This window comes from Etheostoma spectabile, chromosome 20 (genome assembly GCF_008692095.1).
Source record: "Etheostoma spectabile isolate EspeVRDwgs_2016 chromosome 20, UIUC_Espe_1.0, whole genome shotgun sequence".
NCBI classification, from domain to species: domain Eukaryota; kingdom Metazoa; phylum Chordata; class Actinopteri; order Perciformes; family Percidae; genus Etheostoma; species Etheostoma spectabile.
In genome coordinates, this window is record NC_045752.1 from 1,108,507 (window position 1) to 1,135,055 (window position 26,549).

General features: G+C 38.3%; 1 protein-coding gene across 3 annotated transcripts in view; it reads right to left on the minus strand.

Moving 5' to 3' along the window:
• The window catches only part of sos2 (son of sevenless homolog 2 (Drosophila)), a 39,442-nt gene that overhangs the window by 4,683 nt on the left and 8,210 nt on the right, over positions 1 to 26,549 (minus strand). For 2 of the 3 annotated variants that reach the window (XM_032499697.1, XM_032499695.1), the window contains exons 2-21: positions 19,125 to 19,250; positions 18,808 to 18,939; positions 18,259 to 18,423; positions 17,919 to 18,125; positions 14,592 to 14,735; positions 13,167 to 13,277; positions 9,937 to 9,960; positions 7,215 to 7,313; positions 6,764 to 6,891; positions 5,881 to 6,536; positions 5,652 to 5,733; positions 5,403 to 5,525; positions 3,834 to 3,946; positions 2,971 to 3,193; positions 2,679 to 2,798; positions 2,407 to 2,569; positions 1,528 to 1,645; positions 1,200 to 1,372; positions 992 to 1,108; positions 394 to 658 (exon numbers count right to left, since the gene is read on the minus strand). In XM_032499697.1, the coding sequence (XP_032355588.1) occupies positions 394 to 658; positions 992 to 1,108; positions 1,200 to 1,372; positions 1,528 to 1,645; positions 2,407 to 2,569; positions 2,679 to 2,798; positions 2,971 to 3,193; positions 3,834 to 3,946; positions 5,403 to 5,525; positions 5,652 to 5,733; positions 5,881 to 6,536; positions 6,764 to 6,891; positions 7,215 to 7,313; positions 9,937 to 9,960; positions 13,167 to 13,277; positions 14,592 to 14,735; positions 17,919 to 18,125; positions 18,259 to 18,423; positions 18,808 to 18,939; positions 19,125 to 19,250 (3,289 nt within the window). The remainder of the gene's footprint in view (positions 1 to 393; positions 659 to 991; positions 1,109 to 1,199; positions 1,373 to 1,527; positions 1,646 to 2,406; positions 2,570 to 2,678; positions 2,799 to 2,970; positions 3,194 to 3,833; positions 3,947 to 5,402; positions 5,526 to 5,651; positions 5,734 to 5,880; positions 6,537 to 6,763; positions 6,892 to 7,214; positions 7,314 to 9,936; positions 9,961 to 13,166; positions 13,278 to 14,591; positions 14,736 to 17,918; positions 18,126 to 18,258; positions 18,424 to 18,807; positions 18,940 to 19,124; positions 19,251 to 26,549) is intronic. The other variant, XM_032499696.1, reaches the window with a different exon arrangement.

Genomic DNA, 26,549 nt, shown 5'->3' on the forward strand with positions numbered 1-26,549 from the left:
TTCCTAACAAAAGCAGGCCCTGTGTTTGATTATTCCAGGGTTTTTCCCACTTTTTTACAGGGTTGTTAAAAAGAATTATGCCACTATGATGCAGATATTGCCAACATGCACGGTTCAGGAATATGATTGTCCACTTAGCCACAATTAAAGTGTACTCTTTGCAATAATTAAAAATAGTATTAAGTGCAATGTCCGGGAATGTGCAGCCCACTACAGCTGAAAGTCATGTAATGCAATGGATCTGTAAAACACTGCAAACAAAAAACTAGTTAAGATAATTACGGATTTCCATAGAAATGTTGAGAAACTTTCCCTGTCTTGAATACACATGCAAGAATATTCCCTGATATTCAAGAAAAAGAACAAAAAGGTGATTGGTCTAGCTGAACTCACCGCCATAGGAGCTGCTGAAGTCGTGGTCCATGAAGACTGAGCTGAGGTCGGAGGAGGCTGACTGTGGAGGGGTTGGCGTGTTTGGGGAGGTGGGCACCGAGGCCGAGGCCGGGGGCTCCGGCTCGGTCTCGGCGATACTCCGGAAGGTGATCTTATGTGGGGGCTCCCTCTCGAGGGGGACGGGGTGGCCCTTCAGGGTGCCAGAGGTAGACGTTCGCACAGGCCGTATCCCTGGGGATTTCAGATTGTATATGGTCTTCCTGGGCTACAGGAGGAGAAACAGAAATTCGACAATGAGAATTTTATCAGCAATACAACCTGTTCTCTCTTTCCCTGAGAAAGAACCTAGTGCTCACTGAAACTTGTAGCAAAAAATATGACTTAAAAGGCTTTTAGATGTAAATTGTTAACAAATTGCCTTATTTGGTCAGGCTTCATTATAGAAGTGTCCAGTGGAGTTACCCTATCTGCCTACTTTTGGGTTTATACAGTCAGTGTATATTTAGGACTACAACAGGGCACAGAACTCTAACAAAAAAACTAAGATTTCTTCACTAGAACTTCCCTACATCTGAAACACTGCGGTCTGAACACTTACAAATCGGGGAGCCTGCCTGCAGTTCCGTGGCTCAATATCCAGAGACATTTTGAACAGGTAGTCTGCAAACTCCTTCTCACTCCTGTTGCCCATTGGGTTCAGGTTCTCAAAGAACCTCTGTGCAACAAAAAGAAAACAAATTCAGGATGTATGGATCTATGGAACATGTTGAACGACCAAAGAGAAAATGTTAAGAGTGAGCGCTCACCCTGATTTCGTGCTCCACCTTCAGACAGTAGGGCTGGTTCTGGTACTGCTGGATCTCTCCTGTGATTTCAGCCACTTTCCTCCTTTTGCTGAAGTTGATCAGCTCCTTGCCATGGCGTTTGAGGTGGTCTGGGTTGCCTTCCTCTGTCTTTAGGATGTTGGTTAAATAGATACCTGAGGATGAAGAGGAGTTTGATAGTGGTCAAGAGAAGAACACGGTTGTAGCCATGCAGAAACAAGAAAATCTTGCTGGTTTTATAACAACTAATGGTGACTGACAATTATATATAGTTATTACTTTGTCTCAGGTCATTTCATACGTCACTTACCAAAGAAAGGCACACAGGGTGGGTTTATTGACTTGAGTTTGGCCAAGTATTTCTTAAAGTGGTCCTGGCTCAGCTCCACAGCTTCTTCCAGGATTTTCTTTTTCCTCTCTGGTATTGCCTGTGGGTGCAGTAGGGAGAAAAAGTCCCATAAATGAAATGCATGTCAAAATAATAAGCATCTGGTGCTTCTCAATTGCTAATTGTTGTGGCAGGCTGAAGAAGGCCAAACGTCCGCATATTTATCATCCTAACAGCGTAACAAACATAAAGACAACATTCAGCAGCTGCATAAAAACTATTATTTTTGTAAAAAATAAATGTAAAAACTCAATTCAAACTCCAGCATACAACATATGTGAAATTTTCCCACAAAAATGAAAAGTTTTTTGTTGTTGTTACATTTAAATACAGATAGAATATCTTCTATCCCCTGAAAACAGCAAAATGACCAGTTGATAAAAATAAATTCATATATCTGTCCAAAATTAAAATTAAATAAAAACAACTGATTCTAGAACTGTGAGTATGTTAACAGACTAAATGTCAATATGTTACTCTGCTTATTCTAAGCCGGTTAGCAAGCTAATGTTAGAAAGAGAACACCACCGACCTAACAGTTAAAAAATAAATAAAGAACAAAACTAATGCAGCAGAACCAGAGATATTTAAATTCCATACTGTTTCCTGGTGTGTAATGATCATTGGAGACGCAAGCGTGTCTGTTAACTTTTAGTCTTATTGATGGAATTGTCTTGTTCATCTTTAGGTTAAATGGTTTAGTAAAAGGCTGCCATAAAGTAAAAACAGAACAATTATTGCAATCATTTTTCTCTAAGTTAATAGTTTTCCTTATGCGCCTGCGTTAGTAGTTTCACTCACCTCGAAGGTGTGGTCGAGCCTGTACACTGGGACAGAGTTGATGGCGCTGACCACCTCCAGTACCCCGTTAAAGTTGTTGAGCTCCTGGAAAACCTGCAGAATCTCTATGACCCGCGATAAAACTGCCACCCTCTCTTCCAGGTTCATTGTCTCTACAATACACCTGTGAACGACACGCACACACAGTTAACAGATATTTAGTCTGTGCCAAGACCAACTAAAGCCAATACTGCACTTTATTGTGAACAAAAGATTTGTATCCGTGGACTCACTTCTCAAACCACAGTGTGAGATTGGTGGTGTGGCGGATCATGCGGAGCAAGTTAGGAGAGTTCTTCTCTTTGTCCTCTTTGGTCCAGACGCTGCCGACCAGCTCGGACGGCCGGACAGCTCTGTGGAGGACGTGGGGTTTTACTTTTCAGACAGGAGGATACTCCACACAATTACAGGGAAACAACAAATCTGATCCAAACCCAAATACTGACTCTAACAAATGTCTCCTCTCCAGCAGATTATCCTGTTAAAACTGCAGTCTTCATCCACTGCTCTGTCATGGTGACTCACCTGTAGAGCTCTGATTCGAGCAGAGTCAGCTGGCGAGCGATCTCTATAGGATGAAGGGTCATGAGGTCGAACAAGTCCATTTGGCCCGATCTGCAGATGTGCCACTCGATGAGAGGAGGCGGGCTCTCGAAGGTGATGTTGTGGCTAACACCATTTGACTGCGTCTGCATCTTCCTCTTGATGATCTTATTGATGGACTCAACCCACTTTCTCATAGACTTGCCTAAAAAGGAAACAGAATGTATGAAACGTTTGTTGTATAAACAAGTGGCTTGTATTATTGGTTTTGCTAAGCTTAAAATGACACATCCCCTTAAAAATAAACCGGCTTTAATGGTCTGGTTGATGGTTAATTCTGATTCAGGAGACATTTTTTGAGACAAGGCGGAGGACAGTGAAATACAACCGTCACCTGCTTCTATCATAAATGCACAAATTTAAGTTTCAGTGCAAACAGCCTCTAAATGTCCCCAAAACAATAAAGCATTTGGTGTTGTTTGATTGCGAAGCATATGGATTGAACAAAAAGTCAGTTTAACAGTGCTGGTTCAATCAATCATTAACATAAATATCTGTTTAATTCATTCATGTGGCCATCCTATGGCAGTGTGCAGACAGACAATGTCTCAGGACTAGGTCAATGGCCTCTACCAGTGTCTCTTTTTTTATGTGAATTTAAATATTTTTAAAACTTCGACAACATAATCTCTTATGGTCAAAATGTTGCCTTTTGCAAATTATGCTTCAGCAAAGGAAAAATTGAGATGCCTGAAAAGGATGGTAAAGAATCTTTAATACAGATATTACAAAGCTGAACGTCTATTTTTATGGAAGCAAAAGAATAAAATGTGTGCAGTTCTCACCACGCAGCTGAATTTTGCTGGTGATGTACTCTTCTAATCGACTTCTCAGCTCGGGATCGTTCTCAAAGTCGTAGAAATGATGTTCGACCCATTGACGGAAAACGTTGAGAACCCTGGAAAATAAAAGACAAGTTTACAGCAGTAAGTAATTATTTGTTTTGCCCTCTACACATATTTCACACACTTTCAGTATTTCAGAAAACTCAAAAAGATTTTTCCATTTGTCCAACTGACAAACATTTTTTTTTAACGGTTTTACTACCCCAAATGTTTTTCCAAGATTACTTTTTGGCATTTTTGCCTTTATCGGACAGTCGGTAGTGAAGAGGCAGACAAGGGTTGTTGCGGTGTGTGTCAGGCACCGCAACCATTCAACTACCAGGGTGCTGCCCCACCCACATTTTCTTTCATATCAACCAAGAACTCTTGACAAAAGGTTAGTATAATAGAGACATTCAGCAAACAAAGTCCTTAATTCAACCATTTCTGTCTGGAGGCCAGTGAATCTATTCCCATGTCAATTCACTTTTTTAAATGGTGGGTTTTAAAAATAAAAACAGCAGGAAGGTTTTGTGCTTTAAAGGGCAAAAGTCATGCCTGAAGAGGTATTATCACCTACTTTAAGTTACTGGTTTTAAAGTAAACAGTTGGACTACATTGCAATGTTTATAACAGACCACCCAAACTCCAAGAATTTCCTTTCATTTTTGTCCCAATCTATTCTCAAACACTGTAGGAGTCTTATTATTGGAGGTTGTAATGTATGTTTGTTGCCAAACGCAAACCTCAAGATCGACTTACTGCCATCTTTTGAGGTTTCACAAAATACTGTAAATGCAGTTTATATGGTATATGTGACCGGAAGACTTGTACCTCACAATATGCAACTGCCTACTTGTGTTTTAACTGTTTCTATGACTAAAGTTTAAAGCAGCTTTTATTGCAGCTGCTCTTAACTACAGCAGCGGTGCAGTCTGATACCGAGAAGCTCTCAGTTTTTAAATGGTACTTACGGGACTATTCCTGACTCTGGTACTCCTTATAAGGAAACAAAGTCTTATACAAAAGTAATTCTGTGGCTCACTGAGAATGTTCAGGTCTTAACAGGAGAGTGTAAAAGAACCAAACAACTACAGGAGACAAAGAGACGTAAAATCTATTGTGGCATTTTGAAAGGCCATGTAAGGAAATAAAAGAAAGCAGCCAAACATGCTAGAACATTTTACATTTCATCCACAAGTTTAGAGACAACAAAGACATTATTATGTAACCAATTGTCTAATTCTACCCATAAAAGTTTGATTTTAACCTTCATAGAATGATCAGCCCATCTTTTTTATTTTTTTCTAAATATTGTGATGCTTAATTAACTTTTGCAAAGACATGGGAACTTAAAACCGTTTTTATACTTTATGGTATACACATTCAATATTGTGACTTGGTATGATCAAAGTGGGAAGTTTTGTCCCTTTAGTTTTTACTATTCTTGCAGTCATTTCTCTTTGTCTTTTGGGAGCCTTACAGAAACAATGTGAGAAAGATTAAGCTGTGATTGGACGGCTGTTGTACCTGAGTTGGACTGGCTGCACGTATTCCTTCCGGAATCGCTGGAGCTCGGCCGCCATTGGCTGGTCACCGTTCCAGAGAGCCTGTCGGTCTTCCTCAGTCGGTTCTGGCTCAGGGATCTCAATCCTGAGAAAAATTGTGATCAGAGGTATGATATTCCAAGATGTCACAGCACCCACAACACCACTTCACTCATAATTATATTTTCCAAGTGAAGACGGATTGTTCTTAAGGCTCAATAACAATCCCTACCTGTCAATCAGCAGGGTGAGAAGCTCTTGCGGTTTGCAGAAAGATCGGTATGTGGTAAGAAACGTGCGCACAAAGTTAGGATCTACAAACAGATAAGACGGATTAGATAAACACAAACAATCAACATCATAATGTATCTTTACGAAATACACCTCTAAGTTAGCCACATTAAACTGAGAATTAAACTTTTAATTGTCTCTCCACAAGAAGATCTATTGCAGCAGCTTACCAGCATACATATGGTAGGTGAGCCTCTCTATGAGCTTGACCACTGTGCCAGCCTTAATGATGGGGATGCCGGTTTTGCTCTGCACTTTGTCCTCAAACACAATATTCTCCTCTGAGTCCTGCACAGCAAAGCGGTAAACCTCCGGGGAGGGCAGTCTTAGAGGATGTGCCTGTTCCTCGTGCTGCAGCACTGTGTCCAACATGCGATCCAAAGTGGAGCGGTACTGCAGAGTGACCAGCCCCGCCATCCACGCTGCCTTCTCCTCTGCTGTCCGTGCACAGAAAACTGCACAGTTTTCATCTTTTCCTATCAGTTCAAAGGCATGCCGCAGCTCTGCCGAGTCCTCACGATCCACAATGCGGATCTTCCTCAGGACAAACTTCTCCTTCAGACGGTACTCCGCCCCGCTGCCCGAACCCGGGAGCCGTGAGCTCTGATTGGCCTTGCAACTTATCATCAGGCCGTCAAACAGGAAGTTGTGTCTCTCGTGCTTGGCGCCGGCTCGTAAAAGCGGACCCTCCAGGATGAACTCGCTGCAGCACTGACCGATGTCTTTTCCCTCCCAGCCGTCGATGCTCTTCTGAATCTCGTTCATGCGTTTGATGGCTAGTTGTTTGCTACGGACTTGCCTGCTGTACAGGCGGTACATGGGCTCACTGTGAGGGAGGAGTGAAATTTGGAGTCAGAAAACTGAAGAGCTCAATGCACTAAATCAAACATTTATCCACTAAAATATCACATCTAACAGTGGGTCCGGGCCCCTGCAGCTGCTCAATGCTCCAACTGAGTCTTTCTTGTCTGCTAACACTTTTGTGTTACAAAAAAAGCAAATTAATGAACAGAATGACTAAATTAACACACAAAAACTAGTGGAGAAGGGTACCCAGGTTTACGACGAGGCTGGTGCTTGGCATAGATGCGCTCCACGCTACACTGAAGGTTTAGCAGCGCTGTGATCGCCTGTTTCAGACATTCTCTGTCATCTTGGTCTTGACTGCGCTCCTGAAGTTGCTGTAAAAATGGCAGAAAACACAAACATACACACATCAGATATGTTGCTATACTCCAGCAAACAAAAGCCTATAGATGTTTCTCACAGCAGAAATTGTGTTGATGAATGAAGTTTTAAAGCTTTGAACTATTGGGTACAGCCCTAGAATGTGGCACGACGATGCATAAAATGTGAATCCGGTATGTTTACCATTAGTCAGGGATGCGATCAGCAAAAGTAAAAAGAAACCAAAAACAGATTTAAAAATTTCTCTAGAAAGCCTGACACTACAATGAAAACCAATGTTGTTTTTGATTTGACCTGTCCATGTGTCAGGACATACCTGTAGCAGCTCAAAGTAGTGCATGCAGTGGTATACTGGGACCATCATCAGCTGTGGAAGGACATACTGGACTGCTTCTTTGAAGCCTTCTGCAACTGACTGAAGACACAAAGACACATAAGAACTGTTAGTGATGGATCAGTGTGACAACATCATTAACAGATTTGAACCAACCAGCATGTGATCAAGTGACTCATTAAGAAAATGTTCCTATTGACAAAGCTTAGAACAGAATTGAAGCCCGAATGGTGAAGACTAAGTCTTTTCTCGTCCAAGACACGAACGGCTTTAAAAAAAAAAAAAAACATACCCATTACCCCTTAACATTAACTTTTATTTTCACTTCCAAATAATTCTTAGTTAGATGACTGGATGTGTTTGAACCTGTGTCTGAGGCTTGTGTTTTGGGGCCTCAGGAGAAGCCCTTGTAAAGATGTACCTAGTTTTATTATTCACGTTCACAACTACCATGATGAAACATGATCACAACTGTCAGGCACAATATAAATATAAAATATAAAAACTACAAAACATATTGTAAAATAACCACAAGATACAGCCATTTAGAACCGAAAAAGAGGTATCCCATACTACAAAATACTGCAAATGATAAAAAGAAGAGCACTGTAAAGACAAGGGCAATTAAAATGTGTATGTTTTGGAATATAACTGAAACCAAGAAGCTACAGGGTGACGAATGAGGATGGAGGGAGGGAGAGGCGGTTGACCGAGTAAAGGCTTCAGGGTAACCGGAGAGGAGGCGTCACAGTATCCTTTTAAATCTCCTGTTCCCCTGATGGTGCCCTGACGACTCAGAATCAATATGCTACTACTCAGACTCCACAGCATTGGCCACACTGTCTGTGTGGGGAGGGGAGGGGAGGGGATGGGAGGAGATGAAGAGGGTCTGTGTGCATGGAAAAGAAAAGACATCAGCCCCTAACGCACACTGATGGACGGCAGGGGAACAATGACCTAAGTTTAGATCATGTTATTGATACGTCAGCTTCCTGCAGGTTTACAAATGGTCTGTGTGCATTAGGGCTACACATTAAGATGCATCATAATCTGCACTATGTATTTAGCTTGATTGGGTGCAATACTGGTGGTTTGCATGAAATTGTGGGCTTTGGTGCAACAAATCAACTGCTCCCTATACACAAGTAAAGTATGTAGTAACAGAGTTTGTTTCAAACAGGCTGTGATTAATATTTTCAGTGTTTCTGAAAATGAAACTGTTGTTGTAGGTGAGAATTTTTTTTTTTCTTATACAGGCAAACTTTGATTTTATAGTTTTTTTGCTAAGCTAACCGGCTGCTAGCTCTGGCTTAATATGAACCGCAAATATGAGGGACAATTAGCAAATTTCTCTTTTCTTTAAAAACAGTAATTTTAAGATTTGAACATTGAATGACAGTTATAGTGGTACGACGATGAAGTAAAATGTGAAAGAAAAGGTGGTTTCAGTCAATTAGAAATAATCAAGAGTAATAAACCAATATTGCTCCTCAAGATAGATGAATGTAGTGAAATATAATAGTGACATGGAAGTACTTTTGTTTGTTTAATCTAAGATGGTTTGTATTGTGTTATGTTCTGCAATGTGATGTGTAAACAGTAAAATAATCTGCCACAGTACATATTTGTCTCAATGGTGTTTAACAGCTAAATTAAAGTTATCCCTGCCAAATATAGCAGTATATGTACAACAATACATTATGATACATCATCTTAGATATTGACATAGCTGAAAATAACATTTGAGCACTACTTCAAACTACACAGACATTTCCAAGTGATCTCAACTACAGTACATCTGATTTGAGCAGGTAAACTGGAAATAAAGATGATATTCTATGGGAGAACACAAATAAAAACGAGTCTCTACAGTAGCATGCATCGGCGTGGAAGCAGTATAAGTATAAAACACAGAGTGCACTAAGAAAAAAGGTACAGGATGACTATGAGAACAACATGTTCACATTTCCCAGAGGTACATGGCTCCTTGAACCCATGTTGTGGGTCTTTTTTAGTCTTAAGTCACAGCTTATTTTCAAGATGAATTGCGCCTTGGGCCACCAGCCTCGGTCCCCCTCCTTCTCATCTGCCTCCCCAGTAGAAAAAAGGCCCGCAGTGTGGCTGCCTGTTCTATTTTTAAAAGGCGATGTAATTTACCCACAATACCAGACGCTGCAGAGTGCAGGAGCTGAGTGCTCGACAGACACATCTATCTGACAGAAATCTGGGAGGGTGGGAGGGAGGAAGTCGAGAAGGATGGAGTGAGCAAGATGAAGTGCATGCAATGAGACAAAAGCTGAGAGGCAGAGCAGAAGCACTGATGAGGATATTGCCAGGGGTTCGATCTGCATAACAGCAAACGTGGTAATATGTAAGCATGTATACCAGAGGTGCTGTGGATGACAGTGTGCTTATAATGGTTCATGTTGTACAGAGAAGGCACAGAGACGAGGAGACGGACAGCCATCAGGTCAGAGATGAAACACAAAGTGAAAGATGCTAAAATAAGATTAGCCAACGGTGCAGCAACGGGGGGGAAGGAGCAGTTTGATATAAAAGGGGTTTAGAGAGAAGGCTGGTGGAGAGACACCATTACAGCATCTGCCCCTGGGACTGCCACTGATGATCACAAACACACAAACACACACTGGTGGTACAGAAGCCAAGCGAAATGGAATTTGCAAAGCACCACAATAAATATCACCTTTTGACCAGGACGAATCAGAATCTGTGGATTGTAAAGCTGATTAGTTAACTAATTGATTAGTGAGTCAATCGACAGATGACTATGCAATTATTTGGATATTTCAATTAAAATTTTCAGGTAAAGGGGAAAACAATAAGTGGTCCCAGCTTCTCAAATGTGAGTTATTTGCTGGTTTTCCTGGTTTTGTTTGATAGTAAATTGACTACTAGGGATAACTCAACTCACAATTTGATACACGATTTGAAGTTTACAACACGAACATCATTTTCTTTTCTTAACAGAATGAGCTGCAAACAAATGCCTGGAAAATATGCCTTAATTTATAGAAAGTCAGATGTGTCCCAGTATCAAAGGTGCAACTGAAATTGTATTTCATCTTAAATAACAAAAACATATAAAAAAAAAAAAGAATTAGATTTTTAAAACAAAGCTCACATCAAAAAAACTACACAAAGAGAAATAAAATCTCTTCCAATAAATACTAAAAGAATTGAACTAAAAAATAATCTCTCAGTATTATTTGAGCTCTAAAATCAAGGCTGCACTTAAGAATCATTTTCTCAAATAACTATCTTGTTTTGTCTAAAATATCCCTAATTAAAAAAATTGGTGGAAAATGCCCATTTTGATTTCTCATGGATTTCCAAATTTATATATTATATATATATATATATATATATATATATATATATAAAAATTTCCCCAGAGTGACTGTTTTGCCTGACCAGCCGTCCAAACCCTACAGACATTCAGTTAGAGATCACATATGAGAAAAAAGCCGAACTTTCGAGAAGCTAGAAGCAATAAATAGACATTTTTGCCTAAAAAAAATGACTGAAAGGATTGATCGATTTTCAAAGCTGTTGTTTCTATAATTTCCTCTGGATCAACTAATCGATTTATCAGCTCTACCTAGAATAAATAAAGAAGTATTGGTACAAACCCCGGCATACTGAGCCAAGCTGAGACAGCATGTCTCTTCCAAGTTGCTTTGGCTTTTAAGATGAATACCGTGGTGCTATCAATACAGTGCAAATATAAAGCAAATATAAAGCTTCATTTTTAACTCATGTGCCTTTTCCCTCACTCTCATTCAATGAGTATATGAAAATAAACCCTTAGTGTGGGTAATCAGAAGTGGAGCCCGACCGATGAAAGGATTTTTAAGGTCGTTACCAATACGAATATTTGGTTATTTAAAAATCTGATATGCAGATATATTGTCCAATATATATTTTTAAAAAGAAATACAGAAATGCGTTACAAAATATGACCAGATTTCCCTAACATTATTTTTAACTATTTATGAGTTCTCACTAAAATAATATGATAATTTATTTTATTGTCACAACAGAACATCAAAAGTAACATCAAAATATATTACAGTTCTGATAAATAAAATGTTTAAAAATACTTAACTTAAAGTCCTTTGTACAAAAACACACTAAAAAAAAAAAACTGTGTTGTTTGTGTTTATTTTTCTAAATATTCATTTATCAGAATCCATTATATTCCTTTTTTTTTGGTTACCAGTGATATTTAGAATGCACTTCAAAATTTTGGTCTTAACTTTTAGAGCCCTACAAGGACAGGCACCCCCATACATCTCTGACCTGATACAGCTGCGTACATCCTCACGCAGTCTGAGATCAACAGGCCAGAGACTATTAGTTGCCCCCCTTACACATTTTAAAACTAGGGGGGACCGTTCATTTCAAGTTGTTGCACCGAGGTTGTGGAACGCTTTGCCTCCTTCCATGCGCTGCTTAGATTGTGTGGTAAACTTTAAAACTCAGTTGAAATCTCTGCTTTTTAAAGAGGCTTTTAACTAGATTGTAGGGTGGTTAGGCTGGTCTTATGTGTACGTGTTATTCTTTTGTTTTTTGTGATGTATTGTATTTATGAGAGTGGTTAAATGCTTCCTTTTGTTGTGAAGCACTTTGTGATCTTCATCTGAGAAAAGTGCTATACAAATACATTTTACTTACTTACTTACTTTTAAATGCAGATACTGACAGATCCAGAAATGCCTAATATCGGCAGACAATATATCTATCGGCCGGGCTCTAATCAGAAGACAGTAGCATCGCTGTTGATCTAACTGGGGTCAGACTGGAGGTTTGAGGGTAAACACAGCGACGCCTCAACCTGAGGTGTAGTAGGGCTGCGGGACGGTCGGTCCGCAGCAGCTTTTCAAGTTTATGACTTTACTACATTACTAACCGAGCAGAAGATGCACACTAGGTCTATTAACATACAATCTTGATTTCCTTTCAACAAAATAGCAGATTGGTGTTTAAAACCTCGAGAATAACAGCAGAAAACAACCTCATACTGTAAATACTGTTGTGAGTTTAAAGCTCAGCTTCATGTGAAACGGTCAGACTCGCCTTTCTTTGGCCTGAGAAAACACCAGCAAATATTTAATCTACAAAGGCTGCCAAACTGCACCCCACCGAGCATAATTCAATGCTATTCTTGTGAGGAATGTCCAAATAAAACAATGCGGCAGCAATGAATGAACTGTACACAGGACGCTGAATATGTCATGACATGCCCTCAAACGATATTTAGAGGAATTCCACCAGGTTCACTTCAAAAGCAAAACAGGAACAAATATTCAAACACAGTTTGCTTGGTGTAAACACACTAATGACCTACTTTTATCTTTACATTAAAAAAATACTTTTCCCCTTCTTTTAGGTTTTGTGGCATTTTTGCTTTGTAAGAAAGTTCATATATTTGAGAATGACAGGAAAGAAGGAGTTGGTGAATTTTCGTACAAAATGTTGCATATTTTAACACAACAATTAACAATGACACCAAGACTCAGACTTTAACAATAGAATATGATATACTGTTCATAATAATTTAATCCAAACCAATTATTTAACAGGAGATTTGATATTTACTTCCAATCATACATCAGTGTTTAAGTTAATGACATTTCTATTTGAAAATGTTGTGCCTGATTCTTTAAAAATATGTAAATTTCAGTGTTTATGCTAATTGATGGATAAAATGATTGAATCAGGCTATATCACCCTATTCTTGAAGATGTCCCAAAATTTGGAAAATCACTTCTTCTTTTTTTAAATTACTTTTCTGTATAGTATATCCCAAACAAGCCCAAACCTAAACCTTATTATTAGTCATTTTCCCATTGTCTGTGCACCCCCCAGGAGCTAACGTGCCAAATGTGTCTGTGGTGGATTTAAACAGCTTACCTGAAAGTAGAGGCCGGCGGTGGACCGTGCCATCAGGTTGTTGAAGTGCTCGTGGAAATCCCTGCTGAGGATATCCTGAGACAAGGTCTCGTATGGGTCAAACGCCTGCTCCTACAGACGTGGAGAGAATAACCCAACACTTAATATTCTTACACGATGATAAGGATGCTGAGATGCAAGCAGTGTGACAGATACGAGCCAATATCCATAGTAAACATAAGCTGCTTGTATTTCAAGGATTAGTTACTGAGCTCATTATTTACAGTATTTAACATTTTGCTTAATGGAACATAACACAGACAAACTGCCTAATTCTATTGAGTTTACAGACAGTAAATGATACATAGTAAAAGTGTTTATTGTGTAACCTTTGTGAGAGGTCCTGCAGATGATGTCAATGTGAAAAAAATATTAACAGAGTTGAGTATTTCTCTACGTATGGGGGTTTATTGTAGGGTTAGTAGAAAAACTAGGATTGTGCATTTAAGAGGTGCAACATCACCTGTTTGATTCACAGTTTGCTATTAGCTATCTGCACCATTCTACAATTGTTGTGTTGCTTTTAAGTATTTCTCATAGAAAGAACTGTCTATCCAAATAGATGTTAGATGTGTGTGTGTTTGGGGGGGGGGGGGGGACTGCTGGAATGATGCAATCAAATGCAATCATGCAGATGGGAAATGTTACTTTCCAAGCCATCACAAATAAAATCTCAACCCGTGGAAACCAAGCACCTGTGTAACTGTTTACATTCATGTCAACATTTCGCAACACTATTCTACTAGAACAAATTGTTACACTTGGCAATTCAAGCGATTCATATTGGGCATCAAATATTTAATGACACAATCTTGAACTTGCTAGGACAAAAAAGCTAAACAATTACTGATATATTCTCTAAACATGTGTGGCTGTTATGTCATGGCTTCTATTTTCAGTTCATCACAGCAGGAGGACAAGCCTAAAATACTTTACACCTCACACCTTTTTATCTTGACATCCCAAGATGTGTGATTTTGTTTACTTTGCTCTGCACTTTACCTTTAAGTACACTTTAAGTTTGTGTAAATTAACAATGACAGTTTTTTTTGTAATTTATTTTTGAAATAAGGCTTATTTGTTAAGCTCTATGTTTAAGGTGTGTTTCTAACAGAGAAAGTAGAATGTTGAACGTTTCCGGTCAATAAAACTAACAGTTGACAATTCACAATACATTATCTTCAGTTCATTTTAATACATATACTGTACATTGCTGTTAAGACTATTAAAATGAATATATAAAAAATATATGACATGATAAATAGAAAGATTCAAATAGACCCGGTGAGAGGTATCAACCAATACTGCTTCCAGCAATCAGTCCCAAAAACCCTGATTGGAGCCCCCTTAGTGTTTTTGAGTTTAAGGATCAGAAAAGCTTCATACCTCTGCTAGATCTTCAAAGCAGCTGCCCACCAGTGGATGAGGGCTGCCATCCGCTGTCATCTCCACGGCATCCTCGATCAGTCCGAGCAGCTTCACCGTCAGCTCGTGGATGTCTAGGATGTTACTGAAGATCACCTCAACATCCTGCACAAGAGGCGCGTTAACCAAAAGGTTAGCTTTTTAGGACAGAACCCTTAAACCAGCTGGGAAGGTCTGCCATAAAGAGTGTGGCCTATTACCCTACTTACCTCCTACTTTTACAAGGGGAACACCAGAAATCAAAGTCTATTTACACGATTCGAGTGCATTGTGGGTAAGGTAGGTTCCAAGTTTTGACAAGGAAGAGTAATGCATGGAATAAAACTGCTTCTGGTGCATCAATTTTGATCCTTTATAGAGATTAAAGATTAGAGACTTGTTGTCTTTAGGATGTAAATACGTTCACATGCACACATAAAACTGGGTATGACATAAAATAGAAAATAGCATTAACATTACTCTAAAAAATGTCTACATGCAGCTGGTCACAGATAAGAGTTTTTTTCTCTCTTAGTTGGAGCATTTAGACAGACAGTATCGTATTTATACGTTTATTAGTTTTGTTTTAGTCAAAAGTGAGAAATAATTATTTTGTATGCATAGATGTTCCTTTTATCCCACCACATTGTAGGCACAGAAATAATCTTGTGTCTTAAGTCTTATTAAAGTACATACAATCTGGTCAAAAACCTTCTACATCGTTGACATGATCAAGAGGTTTTTCCTGCAAATATCTCTGTCAACCATGTTTTTCTCAACCCCTTGTATTAAAGGCGATTTGGCCCGCTAATCAACATGGCCAGCAGCTAGAGCTGCAGCAGTGACACAGCTCATGGAGACAGTTAAGGTACTTTAAAACCTTAAGTGCCCTATTTCAACAATTTGTGTCAAAATTTGTACTTCTCAGAGTCATAACTCAAGTCATAAAACCCATTGAAGAGTCAGATCTGAAAACACAAAGACGATACACATATTTTTAGATTCAGTGTGACGTTCACTTGCTGGGGATATCAGGAAAGTCCATAAATCCGCTTGGAAATAGCAGGAAGAAAAGACGCCATTTCCAACTCTGAAACTTCAAGTTTTCTTTAGTATCAAAGTAATCTAGTGATAGCTCTCTGTACGTCCATGGGTACACTGCAAATGGGAGCTGCTTATAGAAAATTCGGCCCACCATTGGTAATGGTACCAATGTGCCCAATGTAAGCAAAGTAAATACAAATGCTGTCGTCTCTTCATCTGAGGGGGGCACTGTGTCAAACTGAGGTTAAAACAATCATCTTGCCACGGGAAATCAACAATAACCAGGTTACTTAAGTGCATGTAAACACACTAATGGAGTTTAACCATAGGAGTGTGCAGCAGGGTGTTGCTGAAAGAGCTCCCATCCATGGCCTCTCTCCTTTAGATAAACAAACAGTAAAAAAAATAGTGTCGAGAATGAGCTTAAACAACATCAGGCTCAATTTGCCTTAGGAAATCATTGTTCAAGCAGGGGAGATCACTAAAATAGCCCAGAGTGATTATTGGCTGCTAAAGTCTGAATAGAAGTTCAGTCCTGTCATTATTTGACCGTAACACTTTCCTGACATCTCCCAAGTAATTTCAGATTGTGCTGCGTTTCAACAGACATAATTGAGGTTATTTTGGCGAAGGCTGCAGATGTTGTTCCTGTCTCAACATAATTACATGTTCTGCATTCCACTGGGCCTCACAAAGGTTTATCCTCCTCACCCAAATGATACCACAAATTACCCAACCCAAAATATACAAAGCCACAGCGACCCATTAAACTCAACTTTCCATTCACTTCTTTTTCAACCCATAGGCCCACTGTTCAAATCCTTACCCATACTTTTTTTTTTCTATTTTTCAGGAAATTTGGAGCGCTTAATTGCCATATTAGACACAATGTAATTAGCAATTTGTTTCTTTGGTTATCCCTCTGAGACAGATATGAATGTCTATTTACTGGATGGTTCAGAGAGCACGGGTGGTGCCACAGGAGATGGTACAAAATAGTTGGGAGCTTTTTTAATCAGGTATGGGCATATTGGCTGTTTAAAGACCTGAGCATGTGACCTTCTGAATACAGGATAATCGCTCCGACTGTCTTGCCATCCATCAGAAAAAACAAATGTCTTTAATCTTAGATAACATGAAAATAATTTGGCATTTGTCCTGTTTGCGGGTTGGAAGAGCCCACAACTGAGAAGTTTCAGTTGTGTCCAAGCAATATTCAGACTTGAACGGGAAGAGGCAAAATACAACGGTCAGGCCGTCTCTACTTCAGGTTTACTTGACAATCAACAAACACTAACACATTGTTTGGGTATTTTAAAGTCGTTCCTGATGCCGATTACCAGTTAGCCGATTACAGGGTTTCAGCTCAAATCTGTAAATGTTCTTACGCTGGATTTGACTGAAATTGCTTTGTAAATACAGTTAGTTGGAAACTTGACATGTTGTTTATAAGCTGGCTTTTGAGTGAGCTGGCAACAGTTACTGAATCCAGCACAAGAGTTGGAGTATGTCTTTTAACCTTTTATTAGTATCTAAACCTTTAGGTGAATAAATCCATTAGGGAATGATGGTGGGTCATCATACAAGGGGTTATTGATTTTTGTTTTTATTCATTTTTAATCTAATACTAGCATTCTAGCACTGCCATTATTCTACACGCAACATCCAGAGTTGTTGTGATACACTTTTCTTATGCACAGCGATGAGCAGCTGTGAAATGTTCATTGTTTTTAAGCTTTTATCAGAGAGGTGACGATCTTTTTTTTTTTTTTTTTTAGGATAAACTTCACAGTGTGACAAGTCAAGCTTTTGTTAGCTAACGTTGCTACCATTGTCACCAGTTCTTGTGGTTGTTTCACAGTAAAGGCCTACCTCGGCCTTCAAATTAAAACACACTGACACACTTAATAAGGTGCGCACGCCGCACACGCACACGCACACGCACACACACACACACACACACACACACAACACACAACAACAACCCACACACCAATGATAAAGAAGACCTTATACTCTGGCATTTGTGTTTTACAAAATAACTTCTGTGATGTAACCCCTTTTCAGCACAAGGAAAACAAATATGTGAAATTAAGATGATATTGCTTAGAGGTTACTCTATTCCAAGTATTTTGATCAGTGATTCAGCACACCAGCATGTCTACATGAGTGCCAAACGTGAAACAATTCCTCCTTTAAATCCAAATCGAGAAATAAACAACATTGCAATTCTGACAGTTAATTAACTGTGCAAATCTTCCTTACCTGAGGCGTGAAGATTTTGGGGTTGGACAGGAAGTGCTGGCGGAACACTTTAATGATGAGGTCGAGCTCTCGCAGGTACTGCCGCTCTTCTGCGATTTCAAGCCTCACCAGGTCGTCGTACGTGAGCTCCCCAGAGGACGACGGCTCCTCTGTGCACTGGGACATCAAGCCGATGTCCTCCTCCTGGTCAAACATGTCCATCAGCACCTGGAAACAGCAGAAACCATCGACCAATCAGAGTCAAAGCAATTGTCTTCTACGACGATTTTAAAATGCCCATAACCTGCATCCATAAAACTGGGTGCTGTACACAGGTGTCAGCTTTTTTCCAAATTCTCACCTTGTCTGCACACATGGACACTTTTATGTCCTGCTGGCTGATTTCATAGTGCCTAATGTTGCCAACATAGTTGCCCGCCAGTTTCAGTATGTCTGCCGATATGTATTCAAGCACGGCCACGATGTACAGGGAAACATGGTAGTCCACTTTATAGCCCAAAACCTCCTGTTGAAGAAAAAAATAAATAAAATGAAGCAGAATAAAAACATGTTAAGTATTACACATGGGTTCAAAAATGATTCTTAATGGTTTGTCTGAACCTGCATGAAGGGCCAGATCAGTTCAGGGCAACTCAATTAGTCTTAACCAAGCTGTCAAAACAGTAAGCTAAATTTAATCACAAATATTTCCCAGCAACAGTCCTAAGTTTCTGGCACTTGCGTCAGAGTTGACTACGTCTTATAGGAACACTGCTACAATCAAGAATGAAGCATGCCTTTCAATCAAAATACTTACATACTTTATTTTCCCCAAATTCTTTTATTTATTTTTAAACAAAACATCATTTTGGCATTATAAAGCTTTGTTGGGGTCTTCAGGAGTCTTTACCTTAAGCAGTGGGTGTATCTTGTCCACGGGGAGAAGTAAGGGGTTTCTCCTCTTGCGTTTCTCAATAGCTGACTGGGCGTCGGCAATTGCCCACTTATCTATCGGGTGGGGAAAGGTTTTCTGGACGCGTTCCTGGAATAAGAGGAAATTACTCATTTAACACTTGATGAATTTGGAAGCATTAAGATGGTTGAAAGCTGCAAGTATTCATTTGGTTATGTGGAATGCTGCTGTGGTATCACATGTTTACTAACGGCATTTTGTCAATTTTAAACATATTCTGAATTCATATTAAGATGCTCCATAGAGTGCCCGACCTCCACGTCCTGCACGGAGCGAGGTTGGGCCACACACAGCATGTTGAGCAGCTGTAGGATCAGCTCCTCGATGTGCTGCAGGGCGTCCTCCTTTGCCATGAGGTTTGGGTGGACCTGCTTCTGTACCTGAATGTTCGAAACAACGTATACAAAGAGACATGAGTGACAGATACAGCAAGATGGTTGAAAGAGCATCCTGTAACTTAAAAACCGATAAAGGATTGATTTTCATTAGCTACTGTAAGAGAAGGACAATCACTTTCTTCTGCACCGTCCACATGATACGTTAACTGAAACTATAATATGTTAAACTGATCGTAACACCTGGCATGATGCACCTCACTAAGGCTCAGGTCACATTTTATGACGTCAAGACAGCAAGTACAGACAATGACTGACTGAAGACAAACACCTCCTCCTTGTTTTAAAAGGGTCATATTGGTGGTTTCTGCATGCTTCAGCCCATTAAATACAAATTACACGTCATTTTCGTGGTAACTTTCCAAAGTATACAATCAATAAGTGTTTTTCCATTTCTTTAACAACAGTGTGAAATTCAACTGGCAGAAGCATTCAACTTGCTTGATTTAAGCAATACATCACAGTGAACATTTGGTCACTTGTGTGTCAATTTTACATTATTATTACTTGGCAATACACAATACAGGGGGAAGAAAGCTCAGACATCTAATTATGTGTGTAGTGTTAATTGATCTCTGGTTATATACATTTTAGAATTTAAAAAAAAAACGTAAAACTTGGGGGATATACATATATTAATCAAATCACATGATTTAGCTAACTAAGTTAACCCCTTCAATCATATAAAACTGCTCTTTAATATTAGCTTTTAGGTTGCTGTAGGTAGCAGAGATATAGTAGGAGCGGTGTGTTTGATGTCGGCTGGTAAAAACTGGTTTACATTTTCAAAGAATGTGGTTTAAATTGATTTGATGGATTTCTTCCCCTTCCCGCAACTCCTTATCAAAGTGTGGTGGGGTCTTCTACAGCGCCATATTGCACTGTATTTAATAAATACAGTGTTTTAAGTCTCTTAAGACACATTTTTATTCTTTGGCTTTTAACTCCATGTGAGTTGTGTGGTCCTCTGATGTCTCTTATTGTTTTACTGTATTTTAGTATTTATTCATTTTATCTATGTTTTATTTTTTTAAACCCGATGCTCTTATTTTGTTTTTACAATATTTTACATTAATTGTTTTGTATGTTTGAGTTTTCTGTGCAGCACTTTGGTAACTTTGTGTTTGTAAAATGTTTAACTTTTGAGCAATCTCATCAAATATGGATCCCTCTCGTAACTATCTTCTGCCCACATATAACCTTTCACTGGGAAATACATTAGATCACGGAACAAGCTTTAACTGTGTTTCACTGTGACTTTCAAGACAGAAATAAACCAAATTCACACTTTGACATTGTAAAGGTTAACCCAACAACACAATTCATGAATGCAAAGCTCTTTAGCAGCTGACTGTGGAGATTTTTGGGATATTAGTGTGTCCTTGAATGCACCACCAAGGCAGAATTTTCAAAACTGTCCCTAGTAACATAAAATCAAATAAATAATTTAAAGTCAACTAAATGTTCAAGCAAGTATCAGGTATGGATGTTAATTATTTTTTACTGCATTGAAAAAAAATGAGTAAAAATGGTTGCCTGGAATGTAGGAAACCAATCAAAAACATATGAAACCAATGAAATGCTTGTTCATTCAGTAACATGAAGTATACAAGACGTGTCACTTTGGGCCAAAGCACACCAATCCATCATAATGTTGGTGTAAGATTTAGCAGCATAAAACAGACAAACCCACTCTCCATCAAGGCAATTATTCAGCCTCAAACTGCTGCTAAACAATAAATCTAAAACAAATAACATCTCTATAAAAAAAAAAAAGAGGAAAAAGTCATCCAGGCTTTCTCAGGAGTGGGAATCCTGAGGGTGGAACCAGCCAGCCAGAAGGTGTGGTTTTAGGTGCAGACAGCCAAGAAGGTGTGGTTTCATCAGGTCTACAAGTGGAAAGAGAAGAACCCCCCCCCCCCCCAAAAGTTGTAGTCATTTGGGCCGTGCCCTCTTGCAGGAATGCTGTCAGTTGAGATACTATTATGGCACCCAAAGCAGAGGGGGGGGGGGGGGACGACACAGAAGAGAGTTGGATAGAAAGACAGCTCAACATTTACTCTCGCCTCACAAAAGCCATGCCTGTTCACATGCTAGTGATGGAATTACCCTGGCATATAGTAAAGTGGGGTATTATGATGACACAACATTGTCCTCGGATTAAGGAATGTGAGAAGAGAGTTAAAAGGTCAACGCAGATCAAGCTTCATGCATTCTTGTGCTCTGACTTAACAGAGATGCAGCGACAGGCAGGATGTCCCCTCGGCCTCAAGTTTAAGTTCATTTGTTGAATTTGAAGGTGACATTGTCATTTAGGAGATTATATAAAAGAACCCCAGCTCCCCTAGATCTGGTTTGGATTCAAATTCTGATCCAATAATTACATTCAGATGCTTCTTAAAAAAGAAAAAAAAAAGAGGAGTTGGAAAATCTGAAGACCCAGCTTTGGCCTTGTTTATGTTTCTGTATGTCATTTCTGTTTTGATGCACACTCACAAGACCTAACAGTTATAAATAAACCACAAGTATCAACTCTACATGGGAAAAAATGATATATCAAAGCAGAAGTAAGCTATGAGATATCTTCACGACCGCAAATAGGCACTTGACCAAATTCCACAGGACACCAGGAGCTGTGAGTCACTACACTGAAACTACGGGGGTTTCCCCGGACTCCATTCACAGAATAGTTTGCCCGTTTCTGAGAGGCCCACATCCAACAAGTGTCATCTAACTCAAACAATGTCCCGATGGGGATACACAAATCTGAATGTCATTTGAATAAAAAAACATAACAGAAAAGGGAATTTCAAACACTTATACTGGTACCAAAATAAGCTGCTGGATTGTATTGGTGTACTAAAATACAGGACAGTCTGCACTTTGAAACTATTTGTCAATTAGCTACAGCTACAATTTTGACAACTAATTGTTTAAGTTAAATTTTCAAACAAGAATACACAAGCAACAAGCTTCTCAAAATGTCTATATTTTCCAGATTTCTTCATTTTCTATGCTAATAAACGGAATATATTGGATTTATATTATGCTGCAACAATTCTGACACACAATCATGTAAATCTTTTTTGTAAAAGTGACACCTGTAGTGGTTTAAACTCCTCACATGTAAATATTTCATCTTTTTCTTAGTCTTATACGAATAACGGAATATTCTTGGATTTTTGACTGTTGGTTGGACAAAAGATATTTAAACATGTCGCTTTGGTCTGGATATTGTAATGGGCATTTTTCACTATATTCCAGACCAAACGATTACTCAAGAAAATAAATACGATAATGACATACGGTAGCTGCTTGGATAGTAAATGAGCTAGGGAAAATACACCTTCATAGAAAGCATTTAATAATACATTTTATTGACCGACTCGGAGTTCTCTGGTATGAGCGAACTGCTTCCAGTGAAACTGTCTGTTGTGCTAGATGACGACATGTAAGTTGAGGACTGAAAGCAGAGCGGGGCCATGAGCAGGTATGACTGCTGCTCAGAGTATTTACAGTTCCGCTGAAACTTGATGGGTGATGGATGCAACATGGTCTAATGTAGTTGTCTACGGGCCCAGAAGTAAGCGCAAGCAGAGTGAGTGGGAAAATAGCAGGGGAACTCCTGCATTTGAAAAGCACCCAAAACATCAGAGACAAGGGACACAGTTTTTCCTCGCGGAAGGAAAAACAACTTTTCACTTGCAGAAGCACTATGGTAGGTGAATTCAAAACACCCTCCCTCTTTACTTTAATGGCGTTTTCACACCTAAAAGTCCGGACCAAGGTACGAACCAGTGCTTGTGTTTTCATTACATTACAAAGAATTTTCCATGACATACCTATGGCGCGTTGTACAATTACCACGTACGATCGCATCTTTCTCACCTGCAATTTTTGGTCGGACCAAACTGACAAGTCCGAAAGACCGGACCAAATGAGGTAGGTGTGAAAACGCCCTAAATGGGCACCAACTAAAACATGCTCAAGACAACAGATTCAATAAGGAATTTGGTGTAAATGTCAACATGATCAGCCATTATGCACGGCAAAATGAGCTTTCCTCCTGGTGGAAAGTAGCAAAGGCTAGTGCGAAAATGACGAACCAATCAACTGATGAATCAATTATTCAGTCAACAGAAAATAAACTTTGATAATCCATTAATTGTTTGCCTCATTTCTCAAGCAAATACCAAATATTCACTCAAATGTAGGGGGTTGCTACTATTCTGTTCTATAACATTGTAAATTTGGTGGATAATATGGATTAAATATTCTTAAATAAAAATATTTGATCACAAAAAACATATATACAGTATATTCTGTGACAATTTGAGATGCAATTGATTCTTTTCAGTAATCTGAATTATTTCCTCAATTAGTGTATGAAATGTCAAAAAACTGAAAGATGGCTATCAAAAAGCCCCCATTTATTTATTAAGTTAAATGTTTTGCTTGAAAACAGTAACTTATTATTCAAAATTGTTTGATAAAATCTCTGCCAATCAACTATTTGACTAATTAAGCATTTGTTTCAGCTCTGATTACATTACAAGTATACATATGTCATATCACAATATCAATGTATATCTTCTAGTTCTTGGAAAATTCAATGGAGAAGTTGATAATAAATAAACAATGAGATGTAAGTTTTGGGCAAAGTCGATACCCAACACATCAGAGAGCACCATTACATCCCAAAAAAGAATAATCATCCTAAAAACCTTGGTCATTGATTTGACAGACTATCCACAATGGTTAAATACTCCCAGATATTTTAAAGGGATAGTAATAATTATTATGGTAATTTTTGTTATGGTAATTTTTCAAGCAAGAATGCCAAAGATTTGCTGGTTCTAGCTTAAATATGGAGATTTGCAGCTTTTGTCGTTTACATTTGATAGGAAACTTGGATATGGCATATTTCACAGTTTTCTAACATTTAAAGATGAATCTATTAGGTGAGGGAACAATAGGCAGATTAAATCGATAATGAAAATCGTTGCTTACAGTTCTATATCTCTCATAGTAGACACAGTTGTATTTATTTTTATTGTCTCATGGCATATATTTTTTGCTGTGTATAGTATTAGTTTTGCTGTTGTATAGTATTAGTTTGCTGTTGTATAGTATAGTTTTGTTTTGCTGTTGTATAGTATTAGTTTTGTTTTGCTGTTGTTAAATATTTGTTTTGCTGTTGTATAGTATTTGTTTTGCTGTTGATAGTATTTGTTTTTGCTGTTGTATAGTATTTGTTTTGCTGTTGTATAGTATTCTTTTACTGTTGTATAGTATTTGTTTTGCTGTTGTATAGTATTTTTTGCTGTTGTATAGTATTTGTTTTGCTGTTGTATAGTATTTTTTTTGCTGTGTATAGTTTTTTGTTTTGCTGTATAGTATTGGTTTGTGTGTTTGTATTTGTTTTGTTTTGCTGTTGTATAGTATTTGTTTTTGCTGTTTTGTATAGTATTTGTTTTGCTGTGTATAGTATTTTTTTGCTGTTGTATAGTATTTCTTTTGTTTCGTATAGTATTGTTTTGCTGTTGTATTTTTATTGTTTTGTTTTGCTGTTGTATAGTATTTGTTTTGTTTTGCTGTTGATAGTATTTGTTTTGCTGTTGTATAGTATTTGTTTTGCTGTTGTATAGTATTTGTTTTGCTGTTGTATAGTATTTGTTTTGCTGTTGTATAGTATTTTTTTGTTTTGTATAGTATTGTTTTGCTGTTGTATAGTATTTGTTTGTGTGTTTTGCTGTTGTATAGTATTTGTTTTGCTGTTGTATAGTATTTGTTTTGCTGTTGTATAGTATTTGTTTTGCTGTTGTATAGTATTTGTTTTGCTGTTGTATAGTATTTGTTTGCTGTTGTATAGTATTTGTTTTGCTGTTGTATAGTATTTTTTGTTTTGCTGTATAGTATTGTTTTGCTGTTGTATAGTATTGTTTTGCGTTGTATAGTATTTGTTTTGCTGTGTTGTATTCTTTTGCTGTTGTATAGTATTTGTTTTGCTGTTGTATAGTATTTGTTTTGCTGTTGTATAGTATTTGTTTTGCTGTTGTATAGTATTTGTTTTGCTGTTGTATAGTATTTGTTTTGCTGTTGTATAGTATTTGTTTGTTTTGCTGGTATAGTATTTGTTTGCTGTTGTATAGTATTGTTTTGCTGTTGTATAGTATTTGTTTTGTTTTGCTGTATAGTATTTGTTTGCTGTTGTATAGTATTTGTTTGCTGTTGTATAGTATTTGTTTGCTGTTGTATAGTATTGTTTTGCTGTTGTATAGTATTTGTTTTGCTGTTGTATAGTATTTGTTTTGTTTTGTATAGTATTTTGTTTGCTGGTAAGTTGTTTGCGTTGTATAGTATTTGTTTTGCTGTTGTATAGTATTTGTTTTGCTGTTGTATAGTATTTGTTTTGCTGTTGTATAGTATTTGTTTTGCTGTTGTATAGTATTTGTTTTGCTGTTGTATAGTATTTGTTTTGCTGTTGTATAGTATTTGTTTTGTTTTGCTGTATAGTATTTGCTTTGCTGTTGTATAGTATTTGTTTTGCTGTTTTTAATATATGAATTCCCTGTGCTGCGTCCTTGAGTACCAAGAAAGGCGCCTTTAAATAAAATGTATTATTATTATTGTTATTATTATTATTATTATATATTGTCACTGCCCCCTAATTGTGAATTTAGTATCTTCAGGTTTATTAATACTGAATGTAATACTAAAATGTATCTCAGTCATGTGTAAAGCCTTCATGCACATCCTCCTGTGCCATGTTAGGTGTTCAGTTTCATGGGTCAGCTCCATTAAGAAGGGAAAGGCTAGCATACAGGAAGTCCCAGCGCTTGCTAACTCTTTCTTTCCCCCCATCCATATATGCGTCCAGCTTCCCCTCCCCTCCTGGCTTCTTCTCTACCCACACAGAGCGAAGCCCCCTGGGGGCGAGCAGATCATAGCAGCTGACTGAGAGGTATTGATGTGCGTGTACAAGGAGGCAGCAGTAGTAGCAGCAGCAGGCTTACACTGCACACAGACGGGAGCAGAGCCAGAGCCAGGCGAGGGGAAACCAGGATTCACATGCTGACATGGAACTACCAGGGGAAAAGATCCAACTGGATAATGTTTTATCATCAGCATCTTACAGTAAAAGCAAAAAACTGAACCATGAATGAATGTACTAAATGCCACTGTCAGTGAAATAACACACAGGCTTTTCCTTCAAAAAAAAGAAGAAAAAAAAGAAAAGGACCAACAGCTCTGCACCACCACTGCAGCATCATAAAGTTGTGC